The sequence below is a fragment of the Pygoscelis adeliae genome, unplaced genomic scaffold (genome assembly GCF_000699105.1).
Source record: "Pygoscelis adeliae isolate BGI_AS28 unplaced genomic scaffold, ASM69910v1 Scaffold45, whole genome shotgun sequence".
Classification (NCBI taxonomy): Eukaryota; Metazoa; Chordata; class Aves; order Sphenisciformes; family Spheniscidae; genus Pygoscelis; species Pygoscelis adeliae.
This window is the reverse complement of record NW_008825114.1, coordinates 5,738,784-5,764,449: the sequence shown is the minus strand read 5'-3', so window position 1 is coordinate 5,764,449 and position 25,666 is coordinate 5,738,784. Positions and strand designations below refer to the sequence as shown.

The following is a 25,666-nucleotide window of genomic DNA, read 5'->3' as shown; positions in this document are numbered from 1 at the left end:
AGCTGGTCAAATACCAGGTGAAATGAATACCTGTTATACCCTTTCCTTGAGGACTGTAACATTTTTTTAGAGAATCATAAATGTCAATTATAGACTTGATAGGGAAGGATTTTGATGTATACACAACCACATAACTAGACAATATCCTTATAAGATGCCTGTAGAATCATAAAATCATAGCATCATTAAGGTTGGAAAAGACCTCCAAGATCATCGAGTCCAACCGTCAACCCAACACCACCATGCCCACTAAACCATGTCCCTAAGCGCCTCATCTACCCGTCTTTTAAATACTTCCAGGGATGGTGACTCAACCACTTCCCTGGGCAGCTTCTTCCAATGTTTAACCACTCTTTCAGTAAAGAAATTTTTCCTCATGTCCAGACTGTATTTTCTGTTTGTCCTCAAACTACTTCATCCTGTAGAAATTCAAATTCTCTCTACAACTACCTGAAAGGAGGCTGTAGCGAGGTGGGTGTTGGTCTCTTCTCCCAAGTAACTGGCGAAAGGACAAGAGGAAATGGCCTCAAGTTGCGCCAGGGGAGGTTTAGATTGGATGTAAGGAAAAATTTCTTTACTGAAAGAGTGGTTAAACATTGGAAGAAGCTGCCCAGGGAAGTGGTTGAGTCACCATCCCTGGAAGTATTTAAAAGACGGGTAGATGAGGCGCTTAGGGACATGGTTTAGTGGGCATGGTGGTGTTGGGTTGACGGTTGGACTCGATGATCTTGGAGGTCTCTTCCAACCTTAATGATTCTATGATTCTATGATTCTAAGTATCATTAATGACAACCTTATTCACAGACTTCTTATCCTCACAGCTAGGAAAGTCTTGCCACTATTGAGGCAAAATATCTCCTCTGAGGTTTAAATAATCACCTCTGTTTCTCAGACTTTTTTCTACACCTTCATTCACTAACGCTTTTCTGCTTCTTTTAAATAGAACAGTTTATTACAGCTTTCAATTCAAATGGCATGGGGGCTGCATGTCACTTTATGACATTAAAGGATCATTGTTTAGTATTAAGGTCTGAAATAAAACCTGTCTTAAAAATTAAGCTTTCAAATGTCTTCTTGAAGCAAATTGGCAGAATCTTGGCTATAAATTTGTCATTTGTACACCCTTGGCTCAAACCCAGGATAACCAATCTGTCCTCTCATTCACTGTGTAATGGCAATGTGGTTATGCCCATTTTGTTTGAATGTTGAATGATGTTGGATCACACCACTCCAAACATTTCTTATAGTGAACTATACACCTATACAAGCCATGGCCTTAAGCCACAGATCTTCAGCTAATTTGCTTTGTACCATGAGAGCAAATTTTCAGTTAATTTTCTTTGTATTTGAGTGTGATGCAGCCCAAAAGTCAAGCTCCAGTCAAAAGTTTTGCTGTCTAAGTACAAGGGAATAGTGTTCCTGCTACAAAAGGTTAAATGGATTAAGGTGTAAAAGAAAAAAAGGGATTTGGGCTAAATCTTGCTCTAGAAAAATATGTATTGAAGAGCAATGATCCAGAGCTCATTCATCCTTTTTGAAAGTGGGGATTGAAAGTCCAAGCTTGTAACTGGAATTTTACTGCTGGCAGACTTAGACAGCCGACAGTTTTTCTATTCATATATTACAGATGATTTAAAAAAAAAAAAAAAAGTAAAATATTGGAAGTATTTCAGTTTGATTTTACCATCTCCAGAAAAATTTAGAGGCAATCAGACCCTTTTTGTGATCTGGGCAAACTGTTGTGTTGATAGAGGACAAAGTTTGGACAGCAACACCGAGTAAAAAGACCAGAAAAATATGTGGGAAATTCATTATTCCTCTACAGCTGTGTAATTAGAGAAAAAGTGGTCTTTATGTTCTGCTTTTAAACAGAGGATGAACAAGACAGTTACAGCTTGACCCAAGATCTGGTTTAATTCTATTTTCAAATAGAGAAGAGGCAAGCACAGAGGAATACTGTGGCCTTACTTCCTGCCACAAAATTTTCTGGTGCAAACCCTTCTCTGAATTTTTCTGTCCATAAATGAATACAGTCAGGTCTATTGGCTTGGCTTAAGCTTGTTACGGAGATCCAAGCCAGCTCTCTTGTTTGGTTCAAGCTTGGCTCTACCTTCAAAACTTCCTGGCTTGCAATAGCTTTATTTTTACAAAGACAGAAAAGCCCAACAAAGCACATGACATACAGAGTTCATAATCCTGCTTTGTACAGTATTCAATACTATGTTTGTTGTATTGGATTTTATTTTTAAATCAAAGAAAGAAAAAATGTACAGTCAACATAATAAGCTTTCAGGACACGGCAGGTGACCAGGACCGATGTCAAATACTTCCAGTCTTTGATACCATGATCAAAATAAAACAATGAATTTAAATCGTAGAGCTTGTGTTTAAAAAAGTTTTCATGTGAAACTTGAAGCCATTCAAAGAATACATTCAAGAGTTAGAAATGCAGACATGCATACTTATCTTGGCACACAGATATGAAAAAGGGTCACAGCCTGGCTGACCACTTTTCGCCTACTAAAATCCTGAATCCTAAATCTACCTGAAGGCCTTGAAGACCTGTTTCCTTCAGGGGGGAACTTTCCTTCCAGTTAGCAAAGCACATGTACTTGCACCTACACACGTAACACCTGCATAACCTGTGTAATGGTTTTTTATACCAAAATGGACAATGTTAAGAAAAGTAGTGGTCTGAATATTACTCATCATTAGACACAGGTCACTGAGACTGAAAAAGTAGGAAATGTACAGAACTTGGCACTGCTTATCAATCTCTTGTCCGTGTTTTTTTTGTTTTTTTTTTTTTCTTTTTTAACTTACTATTTATTGTTTGTGTTATATGTCAGTGGGAATCAGAACCTCTTTGTGCTGGGCTTTGTGCAATCCTATAATGAAAGACAGATATAAGCTCACAGCCTATAAATGAGTATTTGAGTTGCTGAAATAACAGATAAGGCAAAGCCAGTGTTTTGTTGCATATTTGTTCAAGCAGTAAATAGCTATTTTCTTCTAAACACTTTGCACACCTTTAGATAAGAGCATTTGCCATTTTGAGGCAGTCTTCCTGTGCCTCATTTCTGCAGTGCTGGCTCCTGGACAGGAGAAACTATAGACTCTGACTCCACAAAGTCTTTTCCCCTTTTAAAAAAATCAGCCTGCTTTTGGTATGTGCATGGGGGCTTGGTGGAAGGGGATCCTCTACAGCTGCCAGCTAGCACTGCTTCGTTGGCCTGAGTGAAGTTATGTTTTATTCCACCTAAGGGTCTGATTCTGGAAGCTCTCTAACAGTATGCAGTTTGTCTACCTGCACAACAGAGTGACAGACAAGGGTGTGCCCACACTTCGAGACAGCCAGAAGTCACGGGCCAAGTCAGTGTAGCAGTGAACCCAAGGTAGCATATCTTTGCATGTGTTATGTAGTTCTGCGAGGTATTTTGCTAACCACATCTGCATGGCCTGTGTTTGGCTTGGAGCATGCAGCAGCACTGGTATCTGGCCACAAAAGCACTACGGTCCTGCTTCAGGTTACTCCAGCTTTGGTGCTATATTCAAATCTTACTGGTTTTGTTTTCTTTTGGAGATTATCTGTGGGCCCCTGCAGACATGAGGAACCGCTGCCATTGCACTCCTTGAAGAATCAAAAAACTAATAAATTTGAAAGTCTCGTCTAAGTCCATTTAGCTTCAAGCTTCCTCTTCATTAAGACTTTTTAGGGAAGAAAATTTCCTGTGAATAGGAAACAACTGTTCCTCCTCTAACTCTGTGAGTCCTAGATGGCTGTTTCATGACCTTTAGCTTGTGAAGGCTCATGAGATATTCCTGAAATACTGAGCCTGTGCTGGATACCTATAATCTCTGTTCATCCTATCAGGTCAAGATTTCCTCCATTGCAATGAAAATATATATAATTTTAAAGATGATCATAAACCCCTTTGATGTATGAAACCTATTTTAAAATAAACACAGGAGTTTCATCTTCACCTCTTAGGCACCTAATGCTGGCCATATTATTACAGCTTCTTTGCTTCCTCACATCCAAAATTTTTTTTTAACTTGACCTCCTATTTGACCCTGTTGTAATTCATAAGGTCCATGGAGTTTTGCCATGTTTGAATCCTATTCAAAACAATTTCTATTAATCAGCAAACCAGTGGAAAAGATAAGATGAATCCCAGATGTCCCTTGATGGTGATAGGTAGATCAGATTTCATGGGACAAAAGAGGGTCAGGCTTTTTAAAGTTTACTTAGTGGGTGAAATGTGGAAGATCATATCTAAGCTGCAATAGGTGGAAACAGTCAAGGAACCTTAAAACAGTTTACAATATATGTCCTTGTATATTTGCAGAGGCCAAGAATGATTTACTATACCTGGAGCTTTTCCTCTGTGAAAAAAACTAACAACTGGACTACTCTGTGCAGCATCTGTCAGAACAGCTTATTGAACCAGTTCCATGAAGTACACACAACCTTTCAGCCACAGCAATTTCCCTACTGAGAAAGAAAGCCTGAGGTCTTCAAGTAAGGGCTTGCCCAAGACTGAATAAGAACTTTAGATAAAAGTACAAAGACTTAGGCGACCTGGGGATTTAATGAAAATTTCACTCAGCCTTGAAGCCTTGTTGAGTGCCCCGCTTGAATTAAGTTTCTTGCAGCTAGATTTTTCAGTAGTCTACTCCTGTGAACTTCTAAATAGGTTAGGATCATGTCTAGCTGCTTAGATTGAGAGGGGCTCATACTATAGCTTTCTCTGACAACCCCAAGACACTGCAACATCTGACAGAGAGAAGCATGAAAGAAATAGTATGAAGAAAGTAAATGGGGGAATATCAGCAGATGCTTCACTGGCAGATCAAAAAGAGATATCTGAATTTAAAAAATTATTATTATTATTATTATCAGAAATATTGAATTTAAATCTGTGAATCATCCAGAGTCCTGAACAGAGTCCTGAAATGCTACCATCATGGAAGTGATCCAGGTTGTTTGGTCTACAAAGATTCTTGATGCATTTACATATAATGGCAGCAATGGGGGTTTTTTTGTTCTATTTTTTAATAGTCAAAGATTCACAGGTCTGCTTGCTGAGAATATAGCAAATCCAGAAGTCAAAGCTGCTACCATTAACAACATACTAAAAGCACTTGTTTCCAAGTATGCAGAAATAATTCTTAGACAACACACTGAGGTTTTAAAATGCACCCATTTAGAAGTAAAATGGTAGTTATCAAAATACAACGTTTTGAAGAATAGACTGCAGTCACAATAAATGATCTGAGTTTGGAAGAATTTCCACTTAAAAAGTAAACTGACATTAAGTAAATCTGGTGTTAGTAAGGAGATATGTGTAGTGCTTATACTTACTTTTTCTTTTTTTTATTATTTTACTGCAAAATGCAAATTGGGAGGTTTGATTGCAAAAGACTTCACATGGCATTTCTAGCCACCAGAAAGTAGAAAAAATTAAATCCTGTTAATCATTTTTGTAGCTCTGAAAAGATTTTATCTGGTGATGATGCTTCTTATACACACAAGCCAATGCTTCTGAGAATTATATACTTATATGGAAGTTTAGGTTTGACAATTTCCAACAGGCTGGGCTTTGGTGCATGGAAAGAAGATGGTGTCATTTTGTTGAAAGTAAGATGGGCAATATTGGTGCTGGTGTGTACAAAATGCAGCATGAGCTGATAAGAAACAGGGATTGAAGTAGCTTGTCTGAATGCAAGCCAAAAAATGGGGGATGTCATTACAGTTGGTATTTCAGCCAAGTGAAGAAAGTGAGGTATATCTAAAAAAGAGCTGCAGGTGGTGTTTACAAGTTTTGGTGGTCTCATTAATGGGATCTACCATTTACAAATTTTATCTTAGGCTTAATGGAACTGCTCTAAACCTCGTCAAAAGAGCTAGTAATGTTGTGCAGCTTCCAGCACTGTCTATTTTCATATCAAACAGCAAAATAGCAAAAGCACCTTTATATGTAACATTCATCATCATGCTGGCAGGTATAAGCAAGTAAATATGAAAAGCGAAGTCCTTTGGAAATGAAGTGCCAGTTGCATGCATTTCATCTTTTTTTTTCTGATCTGGTTCAGAAATCAGTGCAATAAAAGGAAAAATATCAGGGAAAATAAAAATGTTTTCCAACACAAAAAGGAGTTTGATAATTGAGGATAACGAAGAGAGAAGGCATGAAGACAACACACTCTAACAAACATCCTTCAGATAGATTTTCATATAAATGGGGGAAGAGAAAGCAAAAAACAGCAGAGTGGCAGAAGGACTGAAAAAGAGAAAGGGCAAATGAGGTGGCATGATAGCCTGATACAAAAGCTGGAGAGAACCTGGCAACTAAGAATGTGCCTAGAAGAAGGAACAGAGAGTATGCCAGCTTGAGGAAAAAAAAAGAACTAGTAAAAAAATCATACTCGCAGTTTGGAAATATTTTTGTTTATTTTGCATAATGTTTGGGATAACAATCCAGCTAGATATAAAAACATGTTTGCATTGCATTCAGAGTAATTTTCTAAAGAAAAACAAATTAATCCTTCTATCCCCATATGATTATATTCTAAAATGGCTGGAAACATACTTGGAGTCAATATGAATAGTAAGAAGAAAAAAAACGGATGCAATTCAACCCTAAATCATCTTCAGATTCCTTCATTCCTTCTTTTACTATTTACATATGTGGCTTCATACCCATAATCTTTCCAGTTTCTGATCAACAGCAGGCAATGCAAGTGGTGAACGTACTGGACTGGATCTGTTCAGAAGCTTTATAGACAGCAGTATCAATCTCTCTTATAGCCTATATTGTGCAAAATGGTTCAGCATCCCTAGAATAATACAGGTCACTGAAGAAACAGACACACCACTCTCTCCCCTTGCCTCTCTTTGTCTTTATCTCATTCCTTTTTTTCCCCCCTAATTTAATTTCAGGATGAATTAAAACCAGCTGTAGCAAAATCTTGCAAATGATAGTGCCTATGAAAATGTGTTCATTGCCAGACTCTAGGAAGTATTCTTCCCATTCTCCAATTTCACCTTTGAAATAAAGTTTGCTTTTAGTATATGTGACTACCCATCCTTTCCTGTAAGAAGACAGTCATATAAACAAAAACATGTCAGTTCACAGGAAGACAGTTTGCAGAAAATAAAGAAGACTGGTTATTTTATGAACAATAACATCAGTCCTCAAGTTATGTACAAGCTAATGGTAATGAAAGCTTGTATTTCAGGATTCACTGATTTCCACAAGAATCAAAAAGGAATTTTCCACAATGCATGATAGCTAGCTTCATTTGCAGGGGTGGAATGGGGGGATTTACTCTCATTTTCCTTTAAAGCAACAGGCTGTCATCTAACAGATGAGAATGTAGGTCTCATTGAGCCTGGAAGTTCCATTCTCCTGATTTTCAGTGTCTTTGTGGATGAAATCTTAAAAGGCAAAGTCCGAGTTAACAAAAATACACACAATATTGTGTGCCTTTTCCAGTGCAGAATTCCACGACAAATGATGGGGTTAATGAATTGTTTCCAAGACCAAATTTTTGTGTATGTATCATTGGATTTTGGAGAAAAAGACAGTAGACTTCATTAAAGAGAAAATATGTGATTTTTTTTTTTTTTACTATTCTGAAAGAGACAAACAGTATTTCAGTGGTACAGCTACACAATTCAGTAAAGAATGGATTTCAGTGCAGAGATGCATGTCCGGCGCTATTCCCAAACTGCTTTAGGTTTCCACTGGTGCAGCACAAGGTATTTCAAAGTGGTACCTAGCCCCAGAAACATGGCACTGAGGACCACCATGGCTGTGGCAGGATGACAAGTTCTGAGGCTGATCGTGGTGGCAGTGCCCTTGCAATGACTGATGTTGTGACTACTGGTGCACAGTATCTCAGATTAGTAAAGATGGTAAGTGGAAGGGCATAACATCTGAATCAAAGACTCAACATAGTTTAAAAATAGAAAATACTTTCCCCTGAAATCAAATGTCTGCAAAATGAATACAGCCAAGTACTTTCCTTATGACATGAAGTCGAGTTTGGAGGGCCTGGTCAGAGTATGATGCAGTCAGAAGCTTGAGAATAGTTTGATTTATTTCAAGTTTTGCAAGTTTACCAAAAACAAGCAAATGAAAACTCAATCCTTTTATTAAGGAAAAGAGCAATGTAGCACAATCCATTCTTTACCCTTTCCCCAAAAAAGGGGTTAAAATCATAAATGCAGTCCTGGGTCTTCATAATTCACTGGCAAAACTGTCATTGATTTCAGCATAGTAAAGCACTTTGAAAGTTTCAGTTTGGATTATTTGGTATGAAATAATTAAGTGAGTTCTGCAGCTGCATGTCTCACTGCTATGTTGGAAAGTCTGGAGCCAGAATTGCCAAATACAAGGTATGTAAAGGAATTGCCTGACAAAACTATGCAATGTTTTATTTTGAAGGAAAGCTGTTCAGGTGCACATTTCCAAAACAGAACCTAAGCTAAAAATAACATTTAAAAAAATGTTCCTTATCTTGGAAAGTTAAGCTCAATGATTCCAAAATAAGGGTTGCAACACAGCTAAAACCCCAGCCTCTCCTCAGGGTGATCCAGGAACAGCTAATGGCAGCAGAGCAGGATGCTAGTTTGTCTCACTGCTCTTAGCATACACAAGGGCAAGTCAGAATGGGAAGGGGACTGTCACAATGTGAATGCATTCATAAACCAAAACAAAACTGATGGGTCTAATTGTAGTCCAATTAGCCTCTAACAGTATTTCTTTTTTTGTGTGTGTGTCATATTCCACTGAGCTACAGCAAGCAACTTGACTGGCACAGATCAACCTTCCCATTCCTTCTATGGTTGTGGTGTAGCCTAAGTGCCTCAGAGATGGAAATTGTACTGTTAATCAGCCAGCAGACCTGTTTATTGACTACTCTAGTTGTTGTCAGTTAGTGAAGCAGATGCCTAGACTAATGAGAGATTTCAGGAACCCAAAGGATACACCCAGAACAAATTTCAGAGGAAAAGGGTGAGAAATCTTACTGCATGGGAGACTACAACTTAGATAGAAGCAGTTTCTTTCATTATGAACTGTGGTCTATTGAAGAAAATATAAGCTAAATATGAGGGAACATATTCTTTCTTTTAACTTAACCTTTTAAACTTTTTTAGACAAAGCACCTATTGAAAGGCTTCTGAATATGTCGCTATCAGGCATGAGAAAGCTTGGCCCAGTGCACGTTTGATTTCATTTTCCATCTTTACTGGTAAAACTGACATTTCTCCATGTAATTTTAGAGCTTTTACTATTCTTGGCACTCAATAAAACTTTCCGTATGAAAGTCTTTATTTCCATTTTCACCAGTGAAAACACACTTTCACTTTGGTGAGCAGAGAAGTTGAGGTTTCTTGCTTTATTGTATTGAAAACTATATTCACCATATACAAAAAACAAGCAGGAGCCTTTGGAAAGGCCAAAACACTGGTGCAGGCTATCTAAAACTTCTTTTCTAAGACATGCAACAGAATTCCAATGCTGGGAGAGCACAGGTGAACAGAAACATATATCTCTTACTAACTTGTCTTCAATCCTTAACAGACTAATCCTCCAGCCTGACAGACTGCCCAATGAGAACCAGCTGGTTACCAAAGTAATATTGGGAACACGAGTGGTCTTGATTCTGCCAGGGGGTTTGTAAAGAGCAACTCTGAAGTTTCACTGACACTCTACTTGCAAAGGCTGTGACTGCAATCCCTTCCAAACAGTTTTAGCATCATACTATGCCATAATCTCTCCAGCTTTTCAAGAAACTGACAAAGGTTTACCCGCAGTCCTGTGGTATGGAGGCAGTTTAGATAGCTACAGTATTCTCACTATCACATTACCAAATTTTTTTATGTAATATGGACGTGGCTGTTGTATGTGATGATTTGTATCATATCAAAGCTATACTTCACTTACCACATTGCTGCACGTCCTGTACCGGATATTTCGCCCCTCACAGGTCCTGTGTCCAAAAATTAAAAACAAACCCATAAACATTAACAGCTGAATATAAAAAGCAAACACATAATGTTTACTGTGTCAGCATCTTTCCTACAAAGATGTCTAATCACCTAATCCCCCACCAACCCTCTTCCCCAAAGTAAAGGCTTCTCTGTCCCTATACAGGTATTGAGGTATGAATTCTACAACTCCTCAGCTTCCTACCTTTGCTTTAAAAATGAGTTTCTAGAAGGTGGCATCAGTTTATAGACGAGGTTGGAGGTCAGAGTACAGAACTTAGCTGGAAATCAATATCTGAATCACATTAATAATGCCTCGTGTCTCCCAGTTATCCAAAATGATTTCACAAGGGCACAGCTCTGCCTCTACCCAGGCACACACCTTAGCACTGACACAGTCTGAGTTGCCAGATGTTGTCTGCTGCGGAACAACCTGTGCACTGGGAGGAAGGAAACCTGCCTGCAGCGGCGTGAAATGGCAGGCTAGCAGGACAGGGCTTTTTCCCAATTTGTTATGAGGGGAGAAGGAGAGCATAAAACTTCCCTGTGACCCAACAGCCCCTCCGCTACTCCCAGATCCCTGCTGCAGAACAGCATCTGAAGAGCAGCTGCGCCCAGCAGAGGTCAAGGAGAACACGTGCCCTGACGTGCGCTCTCCATAGCTCTCCTCCTTTTCCCCCACAGCAGACCCATACCAGTCCTGATGCTGGCAGGGCTCCCAGAAGAAAGGTCAACACCCAGATATCTTTTTAGCACTCAGCAGCGTGTGTTCTGAGTATTTGACCTTAGGTGAAGATTCATGTGTTTTATGAGTTCAGACAGCACACTCTGTGGAGGTCCTCAGGACAAATCATGATGCAGGGTTTGGCTTTTAAAGATTATCCTTCAACAGAATAGAATTCCTTACATTTTAAATTTCTTAATTTCACAACTTCTTTTTTTTCCCCCTTTCTTTTTTTTTTTTTTTTTTTGGCCAGAATTTAACAAGCACACATTCCTTGAGGACGAAATGCCTGCCAAGACTGAAGTTTTAAATCCAAACCATTTTGAACTATCCAAGAGAAAGGACAGCATCTGCATGCATTTGTGTCGTTCTTTTTCCTTTGTTTTTTTAAAGACAGAAAAACTTTTTCCATACTGACTTAACTCTAAAATAAACTGAGCAGATTTCCTTTAAATAATTGAGGTCATCCTTCCTCCCACCTTTCTTCACAAGACTTAATTGTGAAATTCCTCCAGTAGTCATTTACACCTATGCAAGTACAAAATCAGGGCAAACCACAGGTTTGCAAACGTATCACAGTGGTGTAAATCATCTCAAGAGAAGATAAACAAGTAAATAAACCCTATCACTTTTTTCAGAAGAAATGTAAGCAGAAAGATAACATATGCTGTTGTGTAGCATTTGGCATATAAAGAATGCTATTAAAAGCACAGTAGAAATACCACGAGTTCAGTCCTTTTGTAACGTTATATACCACGAGTTCAGTCCTTTTGTAACGTTATATAATTAATTCAAGTAAATTTTGATCATTGCAAGCATGCACAGAAGTACGAAGTGTGCACAGAGTATCTAGCATTAGAAAAAACAGTTTTAGCAGTACAATAATAAAAATTATATTCACAATAGGCTTTGAAATAAAAAAAAAACCCAAACCAAAAAAAACAAGTAACCCCCCCACTATCCCAGTTATTCCTGAGCAATATAGACAAGCTGGTAGAAATACTGTGGTGCAGGCCAAACCTGTTTACACTCCACTACATTCAATGGAGGTACTCTTGATTTACACCAATAGGTAGCAAAGAAAAAAGTATATTATGCAACATGCAGGCAGTCCTAGTGCAGGCCTTTTACACCACACTGAATAGCTTGTTCAGCAAGCTTGATACATGCCCCATCTGTCTCTCAGAAATGCCATACCACCCATCAGATATCTCTTTGCTTCACACAGACCTGCTGCTACGACAATTTCAATTACCACAATTTATTAACCTCAGAACCATTGAACTGCCAGGAAAATTTAAACTTTCTTTCTATTAGCTGCCTTACAGTTTCTTCTTCTTGTCACAGTTTCTTCATATTGCCTGTTTTGAAATGAAAAATCACTTATTTTTCACTTATTCTTTGCATTAGGGAAAAGAATAGTTACTTTCATTAGACATATGCCACAGAACTATTCAGATTTTTCTTCCAATTTGTCTCCTTTGGCTAATGGCCAGGTCTGTTCAGAAAAAAATGTGCAATTCTGGATGCAGCTAGTGCTGTGATGATTCATGAACACTAGGAACCACTCTTGCAAAACTCCCCTTGTCCCCTCTCCAAGACCAAACTTTGGGGTTTTGTTGTTTAAGCTCATTAGTTTCCCAGTTATCACCCATCAACCAAAAGCAGGCAAACTGCTTTCAGCCTGAGCTAATATATTTTCACAATAGATTTGCAGAGTAGTTTGTGTTTCAGATCTATGCTGCTTCAGGACAGTATTCCAGATTCTCTTAAACTCATTTTGGATTCAAAATCATAGGATTTGTAGGGGGAAAAATAATTGTTAAAAAGACTGAAAAAAAAATTTTAATTGCAGCTTTTCGGGGGCAGAAATTTTGATTTTTTAAAAGTAAATTCTGTTTCTGACCCTGTCTATGCTTAAAATAGGGAAGCTGAAACTATCTAGTGAACTTAATCCTGCTAGAGTGAAATACACAGCATCTTGCATGACACCAGGCCAGACAAGGTTTTCTCCTCTACGCAGGGTTCAAATTAATGGTATGGGTCCTATATCTCAGCATGGATGCTTTGCAGAATGCCACAGCACAGAGCATTTAACATGCAAGGAAGGATCACAGCAGATTAGTGAGACTATGTTATGAGATACAGTCACCACACATCCTCTGACCTCTGCAGGGTATAAATGAGAACTTGCATCAAGGTGTACACACAGCCACTTGGAAAAGTCAGAAGTCACTCAAAATGGCAAGTTTGTCTTGGAGAGCACACAAAGAGTGGGAGCAGTAAGAGGTACGTCTATAGTCTCCTCTGTTACCTATACACTACAGGGGATTTTGCAGAGGAAAAAGGTAGCTGAGGGTTTGGCTTGACAGGCAATTATTATCACGTGAATATGAAAGAAAAGCAAGCTATTGGGAATCATGTTTCATTGTTCAAACATAGTAACTTGTTTCCAGTAAAGTTTCTGAAAGAGATTAACAACTTTTAATGTATTAAAATATTCAGTTCTCTTATATAAACAACCCAAAACTCTGGTATTTATTTCTCCAGGCTCCAGTTTGTAAAGGGACTTAGTTCAAGTCCTCCCCCCAAAGGTCTAAAGTAGATGTATATTTGTGCTCAGCTAGAGTTAGAAGCCTTGCAATAATCCATGCCAGAAAGAATAGCAACCCCATGCCAAAGTTGCCTTTATCTGTAATTACCAAAGATGATGAAAGAGATTTGCAGAGGAGGACCTCAACTCCTGCCACTCTCAGCAGTCATCAAAGTTTGAAATGCTTGTCTTAAGAAACAAGTCTCCACATAAGAAAGCAACTATGAGCCAGAGGTGGGTTATTTTTGTGGATGTGAATTTTGATGCAACTGTTCACTACAGGGGTTTGAAAGTTGATGTAGTGTTAGACAACCTTCACTCTCCTTTATTTTCGCACCCCTTGACAACTGATCTTCTGGTTTCCCACTGTACCTGCGAGAAAAGTATGCTGTGGGCCCTTCTCCTCCCATGAGATCTTAGGCAGGCTGCGCCAGCCTTCCCCTTCCCCTTGTCCCCAGTACAAGACAGGCATTGACCTGTTAAAGCAGATCCAGAGGAGGGCCACAAAAATTATCAGAGGGCTGGAAAACCTCTCCTATGAAGAAAGGCTGAGAGAGTTGGGGTCCAAGATGGGTTCATGAGGGGAAAGTCCTGTTTAACTAGCTTAATTTCCTTTTATGACAAGGTCACCAATCTAATTGACCAAGGGAAGCCAGTAGATGTGGGGGTTTTTTATTTTAGCAAAGCTTTTGATACTGTCTCTCACAGCATCCTTCTGGACAAAAAGTCCAGTGTACAGCTAGACAAGTCCATAATACAATGGGTGAGTAATTGGCTGACAGGTCAGGCTCAAAGAGTTACAGTAAATGGGGTCACATCAGGCTGGTGGCGAGTCACTAGTGGGGTTCCCCAGCGCTCAATTTTAGGGCCAGTGCTCTTTAGTGTCTTTATAAATGATCTAGACACAAGAATCAAATGTACATTAAGTAAGTAAGTTTGCCGATGATACTAAACTAGGAGGATCTGTGGACTCCTTCAAGGGTAGAGAGGCCTTACAGAGAGATCTGGATAGACTAGAGAGCTGGGCAATCATCAACCATATGAAATTTAACAAAACAAGTGCAGGATTCTCCGTCTGGGACAGGGTAATCCTGGTTATACATACAAATTGGGGGATGAGAGGCTGAAGAGATGCGCCAAGGAAAGAGATCTGGGGGTTTGGGTTGACAGCAAGTTGAACATCAGTCAACAGTGTGCCCTGGCAGCCAAAAGGGCCAACCGTGTCCTGGGGTGCATCAAGCACAGCATAGCTAGCTGGTCGAGGGAGGTGATTGTGCCACTCTACGCTGCACTGATGTGGCCCCACCTCGAGTACTGTGTGCAGTTTTGGGTGCCTCAATATAAGAAGGACATCAAACTATTAGAGTGTGTCTAGAGGAGGGCGACAAAGAGGGTGAAATATCTTGAGGGCAAGACTTAGAAGGAGCTGCTGAGGTCATTTGGTTTGTTCAGCTTGGGCAAGAGAAGGCTAAGGGGTGACCTCATCACAGTCTACAACTTCCTCAAGCAGGACAGTGGAGGGGGAGGTACTGACCTCCTCTCTCTGGTGACCAGCGATAGGACACAAGGAAATGGAATGAAGGTGTGTCAGGGGAAGTTCAGACTGGACATTGGGAAAAGGTTCTTCACTGAAAGGGTGGTCGGTCACTGGAACAGGCTCCCCAGGGAAGTGGTCACAGCACCAAGCCTGTCAGAGTTCAAGTTCTAGTCATACGGTTTAGTTTTAGGTAGTCCTGCAAGGAGCAGGGAGTTGGACTCTATGATCCTTATGGGTCCTTTCCAACTCCAGGTATTCTGTGATTCTGTGATTCTATCTTCCACCTGGAGAAAAGAAGGCTCCAGGGGACCTTACTGCAGCCTTCTAATATGTAAAGGGGGTTTATATGAAAGACAAAGACATTTTACCAAGGCCCATACTGACAGGACAAGGGGCAATGATTTTAAACTGAAAGAGGGCAGATTTAGATTGGACATAAGGAAGAATTTTTTTACAATGCAGGTGGTGAGACACTGGAACAGGTTGCCCAGAGAAGTTCTGGATAACCCATCATTGGAAGTGTTCAAGGTCAGGTTGGATGGGGATTTGAGCAACCTGATCCAGTGAAAGATGTCCCTGCCCATGGCAGGGGGGTCGGACTAGATGAACTTTAAAGGTCCTTTCCAACCCAAACCATTGTATGATTCTATGACTAAATGAACCTATGTGAAGGGGATGAGTATGGAACTAACAAAAAAGCCATCATACTGGGCTTTACTCCGTGAAACTCTGCTGTATATCTAAAGTAAATTCTGGAATCAAAAGAATGGAATATAGCTATACACATATGGAATATGACTATATCAAAGAGATGGTGTTAGAAAAAAGAAAAAAGGAAAAAATGCCTTTAATTACTGTTTAGCCTGAACCAAAACCTGACTGATTGTTTAGGAATTTGAAGGACAAGTAGATAGTGTTCCTCAAAGATGAAGTCCCTTTCACGGCGATATTAGTACAAAACAACTACTTGTTTCTGGCTACCGGATGTTTGCTGAAGTTGTGTTGAATGCTCCCTATAGAATGCCATCCAACCTCTTCCAAAATTTTGTTTATACTGTATGCTATAGTGCCATAAATAACCAAAGTAACCTAAAGGTAACTAGCCCAGCTACTGATATACCAAGTTTGCTATTTCTAGCAGTCTAGCCAAAATAGCATAGAGCCCAGAGAAAGCTGATATATCTATTGGTCTTGCAGAGATAAGCCTTTCCTTCTAAAGGTACGATTAGTTTCATGTCACAATTTCATTTTAAATTCTGGAGGTTTGATGAGGGGAACAGGTCAGATTTGAGAATTTTATTTGGGATGTTATACAAACAATGATCAGCTGTAACTCCAACAGTGCTGCTCCAACCCACACAAAGCTTTTATTCTGGGTAGCTTCTGCTACCCTTGGAGTTTAAGGTTGGCATTATATTTACTCAAAAGTAAGGCAGACCTTGAACTTTTGCTGTACAAATTGCTGAACAGAATAGAGTTTATTCCAATTTTTACTTTCAAATTCTTGTTTGCATTATTCAGAGCTGCTGAATGCTATTTTCTAAGCAGCAGCTGGCATTAAATGACACTACCTAAACTCTCAGTAAAATATGACTGGCTAGTCCAATTAAAATAACAAAAATCAAATTTGAGAAAAATAAAGGAAAAGAAGGAGAAAAATTTGTCAGAGTGCTTTCAGAGTACTGTTTATTTTCTTGCATTTAGTCTCTCATGTTTGTTTGTCACTGCAGGTTTTTTTTTTCCTCAAGAATCTTTAAAAAATGTCTTTAGCTTTAAAGTTGCACATACAACACATATTGTAGATATACAGAAAGCAATTACAGTTGCAAATGTTTTTCAGTTGCTCACTAGCCAAAAAAGGCAGAAAAAAAGCAAGAATTAAAGAAGTGCCTTTCAGCAAAACAATGGCAAGAGGTCTCTTCACAGTTTAAGTGGAAAGAAAATACAATACTAAATCTCACCTCGCCTGCTGTATCACAAAGATAGCATCTAGAACATATTGCAGGCCCAAAAGTACTAACACCCCAAATCTGAACACGCCTGAGCTCAGATCTGGATCCAAGTTTTGCAGCTGGTCTCTTCCCCATGCTTTGAGGAAGTTTGAACCTGGGTCTGAATCATGTGTGTTAGCCCAGCTCCACTGAAATGCTCATGCTTTCTCATGTACAATCTATTGCCTGGGGCTTTAGAGAATCACATCTTAACTTATTTTTTGTAGGTAGTAAAGCATACAAAAACTTCACATCATGCAAAGGCCTGGCTGATTTAATTTTTTTTCATTTAAATCCCAGAACAGATTTATTGAAAGAATTATGAATATACAAGAGCACTTCCAGTGAACCTGGACTTAGGAACAGTATATCATCCAAGTGAAGGCTTCACAGACATTCTTGTTAGGTAGGCTGCTTCTCAACAGAGAGACAGATTTATGGAGACCATATCCATCACTCATCTGTAGGTACAATGCTGACTACTGTTCATTCTAATGCAGACCTGTTTCTCACCCAAAACATGACATATAACATCCCTGTGGCAACTCTAGCAATGGATTACATGAGAAAACAACACTAGGAAAACAATTTATATATTTTTAGTTACCTCACTGAGGTGTAGAAGCCGGAAATAGGACAGCCAGCACAATGTGACTAACTGGTTCTCCAAAGACCACGAGCAATCACTCCACAGATTACAGCACTGATCTAGATTGTGTGAAATTTGCGGCTTTTTATAGTATTGACTCAAACTTAAGATCGTCACTTGCTTCTGCCATTAGGAAGAGTTAGAACTGTCATCTTTCTCGAAGAATGGAAATGCTTCTCCATCAAATGAAAGCAGGAAATGTTCCCATAATTACAGATTTGACTAATCCCCAAGTAAACAGAATAAAAATTTCCATTTGAAAATGCTGCTAGATGGCACGGCTTTAACCAAAAGCATCTACAAACTAAATATACTCAAAATTTTTCCCAAATGTTTAAAATCACCCCATCTAGCATGGAGGATGTCCTTTACAGAGTAAACCAGCTACATTTATCAACTGAAGCAGAAAACAAGCCAGCTATTAAGGTATCCTGAAGGTCATTTGCAGGAAGTAATACACTAAGCTAGCATACAGACATAGCTTTGATCAGGGTAATGAGAATCATCCTCCAAAATCATTTGGTAGCACAGGTGACCTAAGAATTTAATGACATTGACTGTACTCCCATTGAGTGACATGGTATGCTTCATCAGAATGCTATTTACTTTTGTGGACGTATTCATCAATTATGATAGCATTTGTGCAAAAATGTTTTGCTCTTTATTCTACAGACCTTAAGAAAGCAAAGGGCTTATTCTAGAAGTCATAAAAAAACATAGTATTTAAAATGATCATTCTGACCAGCATTGGAACATTTCGTAAAGTGGCATCATTTGCCTTATTTAGTAGTGCCAGGATTAGAGCAGACTGCATTTATATCATTGCACAATAGTTGCAGTAATTTATATTCGCTTCTATCTGATGAAGAAGCAACCCAAAAACTAGGATAACTGTTCCATTGTAATTGTCACTCAATTTCACTCAGAAAGTTTAAAGGACCTTTTATCAATGTTAGATGTGAAAAACCTCAGACAGATGAGTCTGTGACTGTAGCCTGAAACTAGGGGCCACAGCCACATGCTTGGACTAAATTCTAAATGCAGTTGTGAAGCAGCAACACAACAGTAGACAATGTTTTGGTATCAAAGGTATAAACAGCTGAAACTTTAAACAGCATTTTTTAAATATGTAGTATTTGATGTATCCCCTTTTCAGTGCTAGTCAGCGTTGTTGTAATGGGTTCTTATTCTATTATTTAGCTTTAAACTAAGATGAATAATGTGCATCTATTCCATCATTGTCTGACAGGCACCAAATCATTTGATGCTTGATTTGTGAACTGATAATCTATGTGATCAAAATGAGAAAATATTACTCCTTAATGAAATAAATCCAATTTATTTTCGGCTTCTTCTGTCTGATGACAAATGTCACACAGCATAAAATTGACCTAATTTTAGCTAATTTAGCTAGTTTATTAAACCTAACCTCCAAAAGTATGTCTCAGTGGCTATTTTACTGATCAACCAAGTAAAACTGCAATAAAACTGAGAGTCACTTATGCAGATCTACTGTTTTCATCCTGCAGAATGCAATGGCAGTGGGCTGAACAACCAAACTAGTGAATCACTTACTTCAGCTAATTTAGCAAGCAGAGCTTGTGGAAAGGGTATTTCATACTGGTGGTTTGCTTGCATTACCAAAAGGCAGCCATCAGCTGAAGGAAGGAAGGGAGGTGTTTGAAAAGGGGAAAAAAATATATTCCAGCAAGCAACAGAGCCAGTATGAAGCATCTAAACAAAGCGGGGGTTATGTGTTCCCTCTTTTTTTTTCTTTTTTTTTTTTCTTTTTTTTAAATCTCTGTCACTTTTATTACTGAGGGAAACTTGTCAGGAAGATGTTAATGTTGACTTTCTTCTGCTACTAAACATACAACCCTCATCTAATGGTGGAAAACCTTCACTCTATTCAGCAGTTTACACATGATTTCCGAAAGGTAAGAGTGATGATCTCAAATTTTGACCTCTTAAACCCAGATTCAGTACCCATGGGACTCTATAACCAGCTTAGCACTCTGTTATACACTCACACAAACTGTTCCCTGCTTTATGCTTTAGCTGGAAACAGCAGCAACAGTAACAGGTAGGGTTTCTAAGCAGACTGAAAAAAGGCTGCTTATCTATTATCTGCTAAAATCATTGCCAAAACTTTAGTACATTCTGCTTTTCTGCTACCTGCAACCTTACATTACTAGAAAGTGATGATGAATGTGGAAGATGATAGGAAAAAAAATTAACAATTATCTTCCTGCCAAGCCTAGAAACAGTAAAACATTATTGATATTTCTGCAGTACTTGTCAATATGTAAAGTACAATTCCAGAACACATTAAATATTTTTAGGATCAGGCTGGTGAACTTACCATAAGAGAATTTATAATTTCTTTTACAATTTGAAAATTTATTCCAATACAAGGAAATTAAATAAATGTGCATGAATTTCAGATATCTAAAGAACATTCAGCCATTTATTACTCTGTTTGAGTTTGCTTGAATCAACATGCACACTTATTAATATCTGGATTGAAGGTATGTGAGTACTATCAATCATTGTGCTGGATGACAAACTCCAGCTATGCTGTGCAACAGACAAATAATAGCCAGATTCTGAGGAAGAGGGCAAAGACCATATCGCAGTGTCTCTCCACCTGCTCTGCCTATATATTTCCAGCGTCTGTGTAGCCAAAGTATCCAATAGCTAATAAAACTCAGTTCTGTGTAGGAGCATAACAGTTGCTAGTTTGGCCCTCAGGAAAAACAGGAGTGGTCTGTGGTTCTCCTCTCTACAGGTTTTGACCAGCAGTGCTGCATGACAGTTCGTGATGGAGAGGAGATGATGAGATGATAAGGAGTTTCTCTTACCTGAGCTTTGTATCAAAAAAAAAAAAAAAAAAAAAGAGATACTGAAACTAAAGGGCAAAACACCCTGGAATGATAAAAATAAATACTTCTTTGCCCAGTATATAAATAGGCTGGAAGGTTCACTTTCAAGTGAGTTGAGGCAAACAACTGTAACATTTAAAGGGGGTTTGTCCTTCTGTGTGAATAACAAGAATATCTGAAGTTATAAAGAGTTCATGCCAACAAAGAGCATGAAAAGTGTCATGCTTTGAGGTTTAACCCAGTCTTTAACTACTAATTATCAAAATGTTATTTTCCTGGGGCTTATTCTGCCACCGGAGTGACCCAGTACTGCTCACTGTCAGTGCAGGATACCAGGACGCATGGTTGACTTGGGCTGACAACTCCTGTTGGCTTGTGTGACTGGTATATTTATTTATATCACTATCATACTAAATGTCCTTAGCATAATCAGGACCAGTTGTTCTAATGAAATGTACTGTTAAACAGCCCCTACCCTGAAATGTTTGCCATCTAAAACACTAGAAAATAGAATTTCTCACTAACACTTTCCATTCTTTCATCACAGCTGCGAAAGCCTAACACAAAACATGTTCCCAAAACAAACAACACAAGCACTAACATAACTTTGGCAAACAAAAGCTGGAAAGAAAACTGGTTTCCTTTATTTAGCTGCATATACTAACAGCGTTTAGGAATGGGCAATTAGTCTTTGCATTTCTTCAAAGCAGATGCACTGGGCTCTCTCTTTTCATCTAATGATCTGAGAGTCACTTCGTACAGAACTAAAAGACATGAGGCATTATGAACATTCCTCTGAGGATGAGAAATATTTAGCATTAATTTGTTCCAAAACATCTAAATATGTTGCCAGTTTTCATTTGCCAGAAGTATCTAGTACCTTCCTTCATGCTGCCATGAAATTATAGATAGCAAATACATGAGATAAACTGTACCAACCAATAAATTGTCCCAGAGAGGTGGACATTTTGTTCTAGCCTTGCCAGGTTTGAAATATGCGCACAGGCTTATTTCCAAACCTTCAAAGTCTGAACGAGTTTCTTTCCCCTGCTCCCTCTCTGTCTTTTTCTTAGTAACTTAAAATGCTTGCCTAGCACAAAAATTAATCATTTAAACCCTTTATTTCATTAGCAGTTGCACACAGACCAGGAAAAAGGAAAAACTATTACACACTTGATACTGTGTTAATGCCAGGTCAAATTTTACTATTTATGATTTATTGCTACTGGCTAGCAAAAGTTGTGCACCTAATTAAACCCCTGCATCGTATCCTGGAAACAGGGGGCTTCCACATCTGAATGGGCCAAAGTTTGCAGATGGTTTCCTAAGGCAGGAAGCATCACTTATGTACTGACAGGACAGTAGTAAGGTATTGTATGAAAAACAAGTACTGTGTGATTTATGAGTTTATTCCCTGTTCCACTGGGGTAGCTTCAGGGACATCCCAAATAGTACAAGAGTCAAAGAGAAGCAGGTAGGGAGAGCCTGCCCAGGAGTGGTTTATACTCACATACTACAGAGCACTATGACTACTACCACTACTGTCATGGACCTCCAAGACTCTTCCCCTCTAGAAACTACTGAGGCAGTTCTCAGTGCAGGAGCAGAGGTGTAGTCAGCAAGCCTTTGTATTACTCAGATTCCTCAGATCTCCTGATATGCCTGGATTCATGTTTTCATTAAAGGAATATATAGAAGATCACTCATTTTCCTAAGTCTGACAAGGATACGCTGTGATTGAAAATAAGTTCCTGTCTCTGCAATTCCCGATTTCAAGGTATTTGCAGAACCACTATTTGCTGTGGAACTAACAAGAGATCAGAATTTGGCCCCACATTTAAAAATCAAATTATTCTAATTTTTTTTTCCATGGGATCGGAATAGAAAAGTACTGTCTTTCCACTGGTTTCAGTAGATGCCTTTGCCTATCTTTTCTCCCTCCAGCAGACTTTTGCACACTGTCAACTCAATAATTGCTGGAACTAGGAGACCAAACTGTCCACAGATAAAGCTAAAATACACAATATTTTATTCTGATCTTATGGTTCAATTCCTTGTGCTGTTTCTTGTCCTCACTAAACAGCATCATGTATTAAAATGTCAGATATAGGAAACAATTTGGAGTGTATTGTCGCAGTTCGTTTTATTAACATCAATTTTATAAGCACATGAAAGAAAATATAAAAGAAACATGCAGGATGGAAAATTGTATTACATTTTTTGTACTACAATATATCAGATACAAGGTATCAGAGATGGCAGTAAGGCACAAAGTTTGGGTCTGGAGTTTTTCTTCATATCCTTTATCAGAAATCTGTTAACATTTATCACATATACTGTGTTTACTGCAGGTTAAATTTTTCCTAAAGTAGATAGAAGTAATATTTGCTAGAAATATTTTGCAGGTAAAATTTACATATACTATAGAGTGGAAATGATGTCAAATGACTTGTCCATGTTCCATTGCAAACTAGTAACGGGGGAGGAATAAAATCTCAGATGCCTGACTGGGTACCCAGACTTCACCTTTGCACTGGGCCATTCTACTTCTGCCTGTTGGGGAGCGTTTTCTAGTATGGAAGACTTCCTACCTGAAATTTAATTCATAAGGTATCCTCAGCAGAATTATCATTCTTTCTTATCTAGCTCAGGATGCCATGTTGGGTCAATATGATGCTTTTATAGTCTCAGTGTGGCTGAGATTGTGGGGCGCTAAACCTAGTGAATTAGCTGTAGTTTGGTACAAGTGTGTGAAAAGTCTTACTGCTTAAATGGTGAAAGTGTAGGGAGGTTTCATTTTTCAGTAGCTGGCAGCCTTGCAAGCTGTCCAGGCAACTTCTGTATCTCCATAGGTTCTCACTATATTTTAAAAGGGTGTTGCCTTATCAAACATGTTGGCTGCTTGCCTGAATTAAAAAAACACACCACCATAATTTTTTGACACTGAGCTGAAAATTTCAGTGCAGTTCAAGACCTCTACTGATTACTTCTTGTGGTCTGACACATATGAGCAGGTTGAATTCTCCCATCAATAAAGTAAAAAGAGTTCACCCACTTACTTGCTGCTCAGGCAGCGTCTCAGTGAATATGAAGCCCCTCCTCCACAAGTGCGTGAACATTCGCTCCACGAGCCCCAGGCATCCCACAGTGAGTCTCGATCTTCCTCTGAGCGAGCTGTTCTGGAGCTCTGAGGAGAGGGACAAGGAAAAAAATCAGGAAAAATCATTTAAAGGACAAAAAATATTGTTGCTAGCTTAACCTTTTGTTTTACTGGATATCATGGTCATTGAAAGCACTGAATAAATCTGTTATTCTCTGACATTCCTACTGATTGGCAGCCAGTTCTTTTAGTGGGGGTTGCTGTATGGACTTGCTTTCATCCTTTGAGTATCATACTCTGTCTCAATTTGAGACTGGTGATGACTATTATACAACAGCACTTCGGATAACAGTGAGGCAAGAGATTTTTCCTGATTAAAAGGAAGAGGTGGAGTATTGCAGACATTAGAAATTGTGCTTTGAAGTTTTGTTGCTGTGTTACAAACTATGAAAGGGCATATTAAAAAGTGCCTTCCAAGATGCTCGAGGAAAAAAATCACAACATAGTGAATCAACGTGATACAAAGACATTCAACATAACGACTTTCATGCACTCACCATAAGGCACTGGAACTATCATTACTTCTCCTCTGTCCAAAGATCTCCTATAAAACTTTCTGGACAAAGATTCTCTAGCTGTTTTATGCCTACTATTTGCTAACTTAAAAAAGAAAGTGCATACTACCTGAAGAGCTGGAGTTCTCCAATGCCAGGCGCAGACCCAGGCAGTGCTATTGTTAATGCCAGTGGTTGGGTGCAAACAACTTTATAGAGAAGCAGCACCGATGAACTCAGAAATGCTCAGCTCTTCTAGGATTAACTCATAAATGTACAGCAGTACCTGCCTCAAATAATGCAGTCATGCATGTATCCAGCATTTCATTTTCATTCATGCAAATGTACCTCAGAAACATAGATCTGTAGGGACATAAATAATTTAACCATTTAGGTAGGTATTGTCCCTCCTGGATGATGTGGTTTTGCTGGAAGAACAACCTACAGAAGCATGCAAAGGTGCATGGAAAATGCCTGTGTCTGATGGAGACCAGGCAGTGTTCTCCTTCTAAGCTTGGCTTGTGCTGTGGGCCAACACCTGGTGAATAGCATTTCTAACTGTATTTGGAATAAATAAGAAGGCAAGACAACTATATGAGGGAGACTTTGATGGTACACCTTCAATAGAGAAACATCAGCAAGCATCATTGCTAGCCCATGTTAGAGGAAACAACTCTAGCTTTCAGCACTGAGGGATTATTTGAGACATGGAGATAGCTCAACACTGAAATCATTTTATCTTCAGCGAAGCTGTGTAAAAGTTTTGTCATGAAATCTGAAACCTGGTGAAATACACCAGTCTTGAATATTGTTATTCACAGGCAAAAAAGAAAATGTTGGTGATGGTTTAGGGCTGTGAACAGTTTCAATATACAGCTGTTTAAGGGAGATACTGAATTTGTCACACATAACCAAGATCCTAAACGGAACAGACTGTGTCTGTAGAGCAACGGACTTAAGTCTGGCATGTTAGGATATGAAATGTGTGTTAATTGGGATTTATCAAGGTAAGAGGTTAACTTTTCATTATACTTTAAGGAGTCAGGAATGCATTATATATGCTAACCGTTAATAATGACAGAATTTTCCAATATGGAAACCATTTAGTCCTATAAAATTCTGCAAGGGGGTTGCAGTTCACCCCCTAGTGTTGTCTATGACATTGCATAAACAGCCAGGCATATGATTAGCTGAAGTGAAAGCCCATGTCTCTTATTAGCTGTCTCTTTACTCAGCTCAGTAATAAGGCCAAGGCTCACGCTGAACTCTGTTCTCCTGAAAACAGAAAGCCCGTAATCTCAGTGTTGTACACATTTGTACCCTCTGACAGTCTCTAGCTCCATGCATCCGAAGGATGAAAACATTGCCAGTGCTGTTCCCATGGTTCCACGGAAGTCCTCCTGCCCTGAAGTGAGTCATTAGCTCATGGATCAGTACTTAGCTTACTCAGGTTGAGAGAGTAATTGTATTGTTATATTCCCTCCAAAAGCCTGATACTACTTTGAGATACACTGGCACAATAAATTAGTGGTAACTAAGGGAAGTTGATAGTGTTAAACCTGTATGCCAAATTGGCAAACTTCAATGGAGATATTGTTTAAAGGAAAAAAAATTAAGATTTGCAGGATACCTGTCC

The 25,666-nt window shown here is 38.9% G+C and overlaps 1 protein-coding gene across 1 annotated transcript in view; it reads right to left on the bottom strand.

The window, feature by feature from the left end:
- The window catches only part of ADAMTSL1 (ADAMTS-like 1), a 468,861-nt gene that overhangs the window by 158,801 nt on the left and 284,394 nt on the right, over positions 1 to 25,666 (bottom strand). The window contains exons 3-4 of the mRNA XM_009328162.1: positions 23,436 to 23,563; positions 9,957 to 10,002 (exon numbers count right to left, since the gene is read on the bottom strand). Of these exons, the coding sequence (XP_009326437.1) occupies positions 9,957 to 10,002; positions 23,436 to 23,563 (174 nt within the window). The remainder of the gene's footprint in view (positions 1 to 9,956; positions 10,003 to 23,435; positions 23,564 to 25,666) is intronic.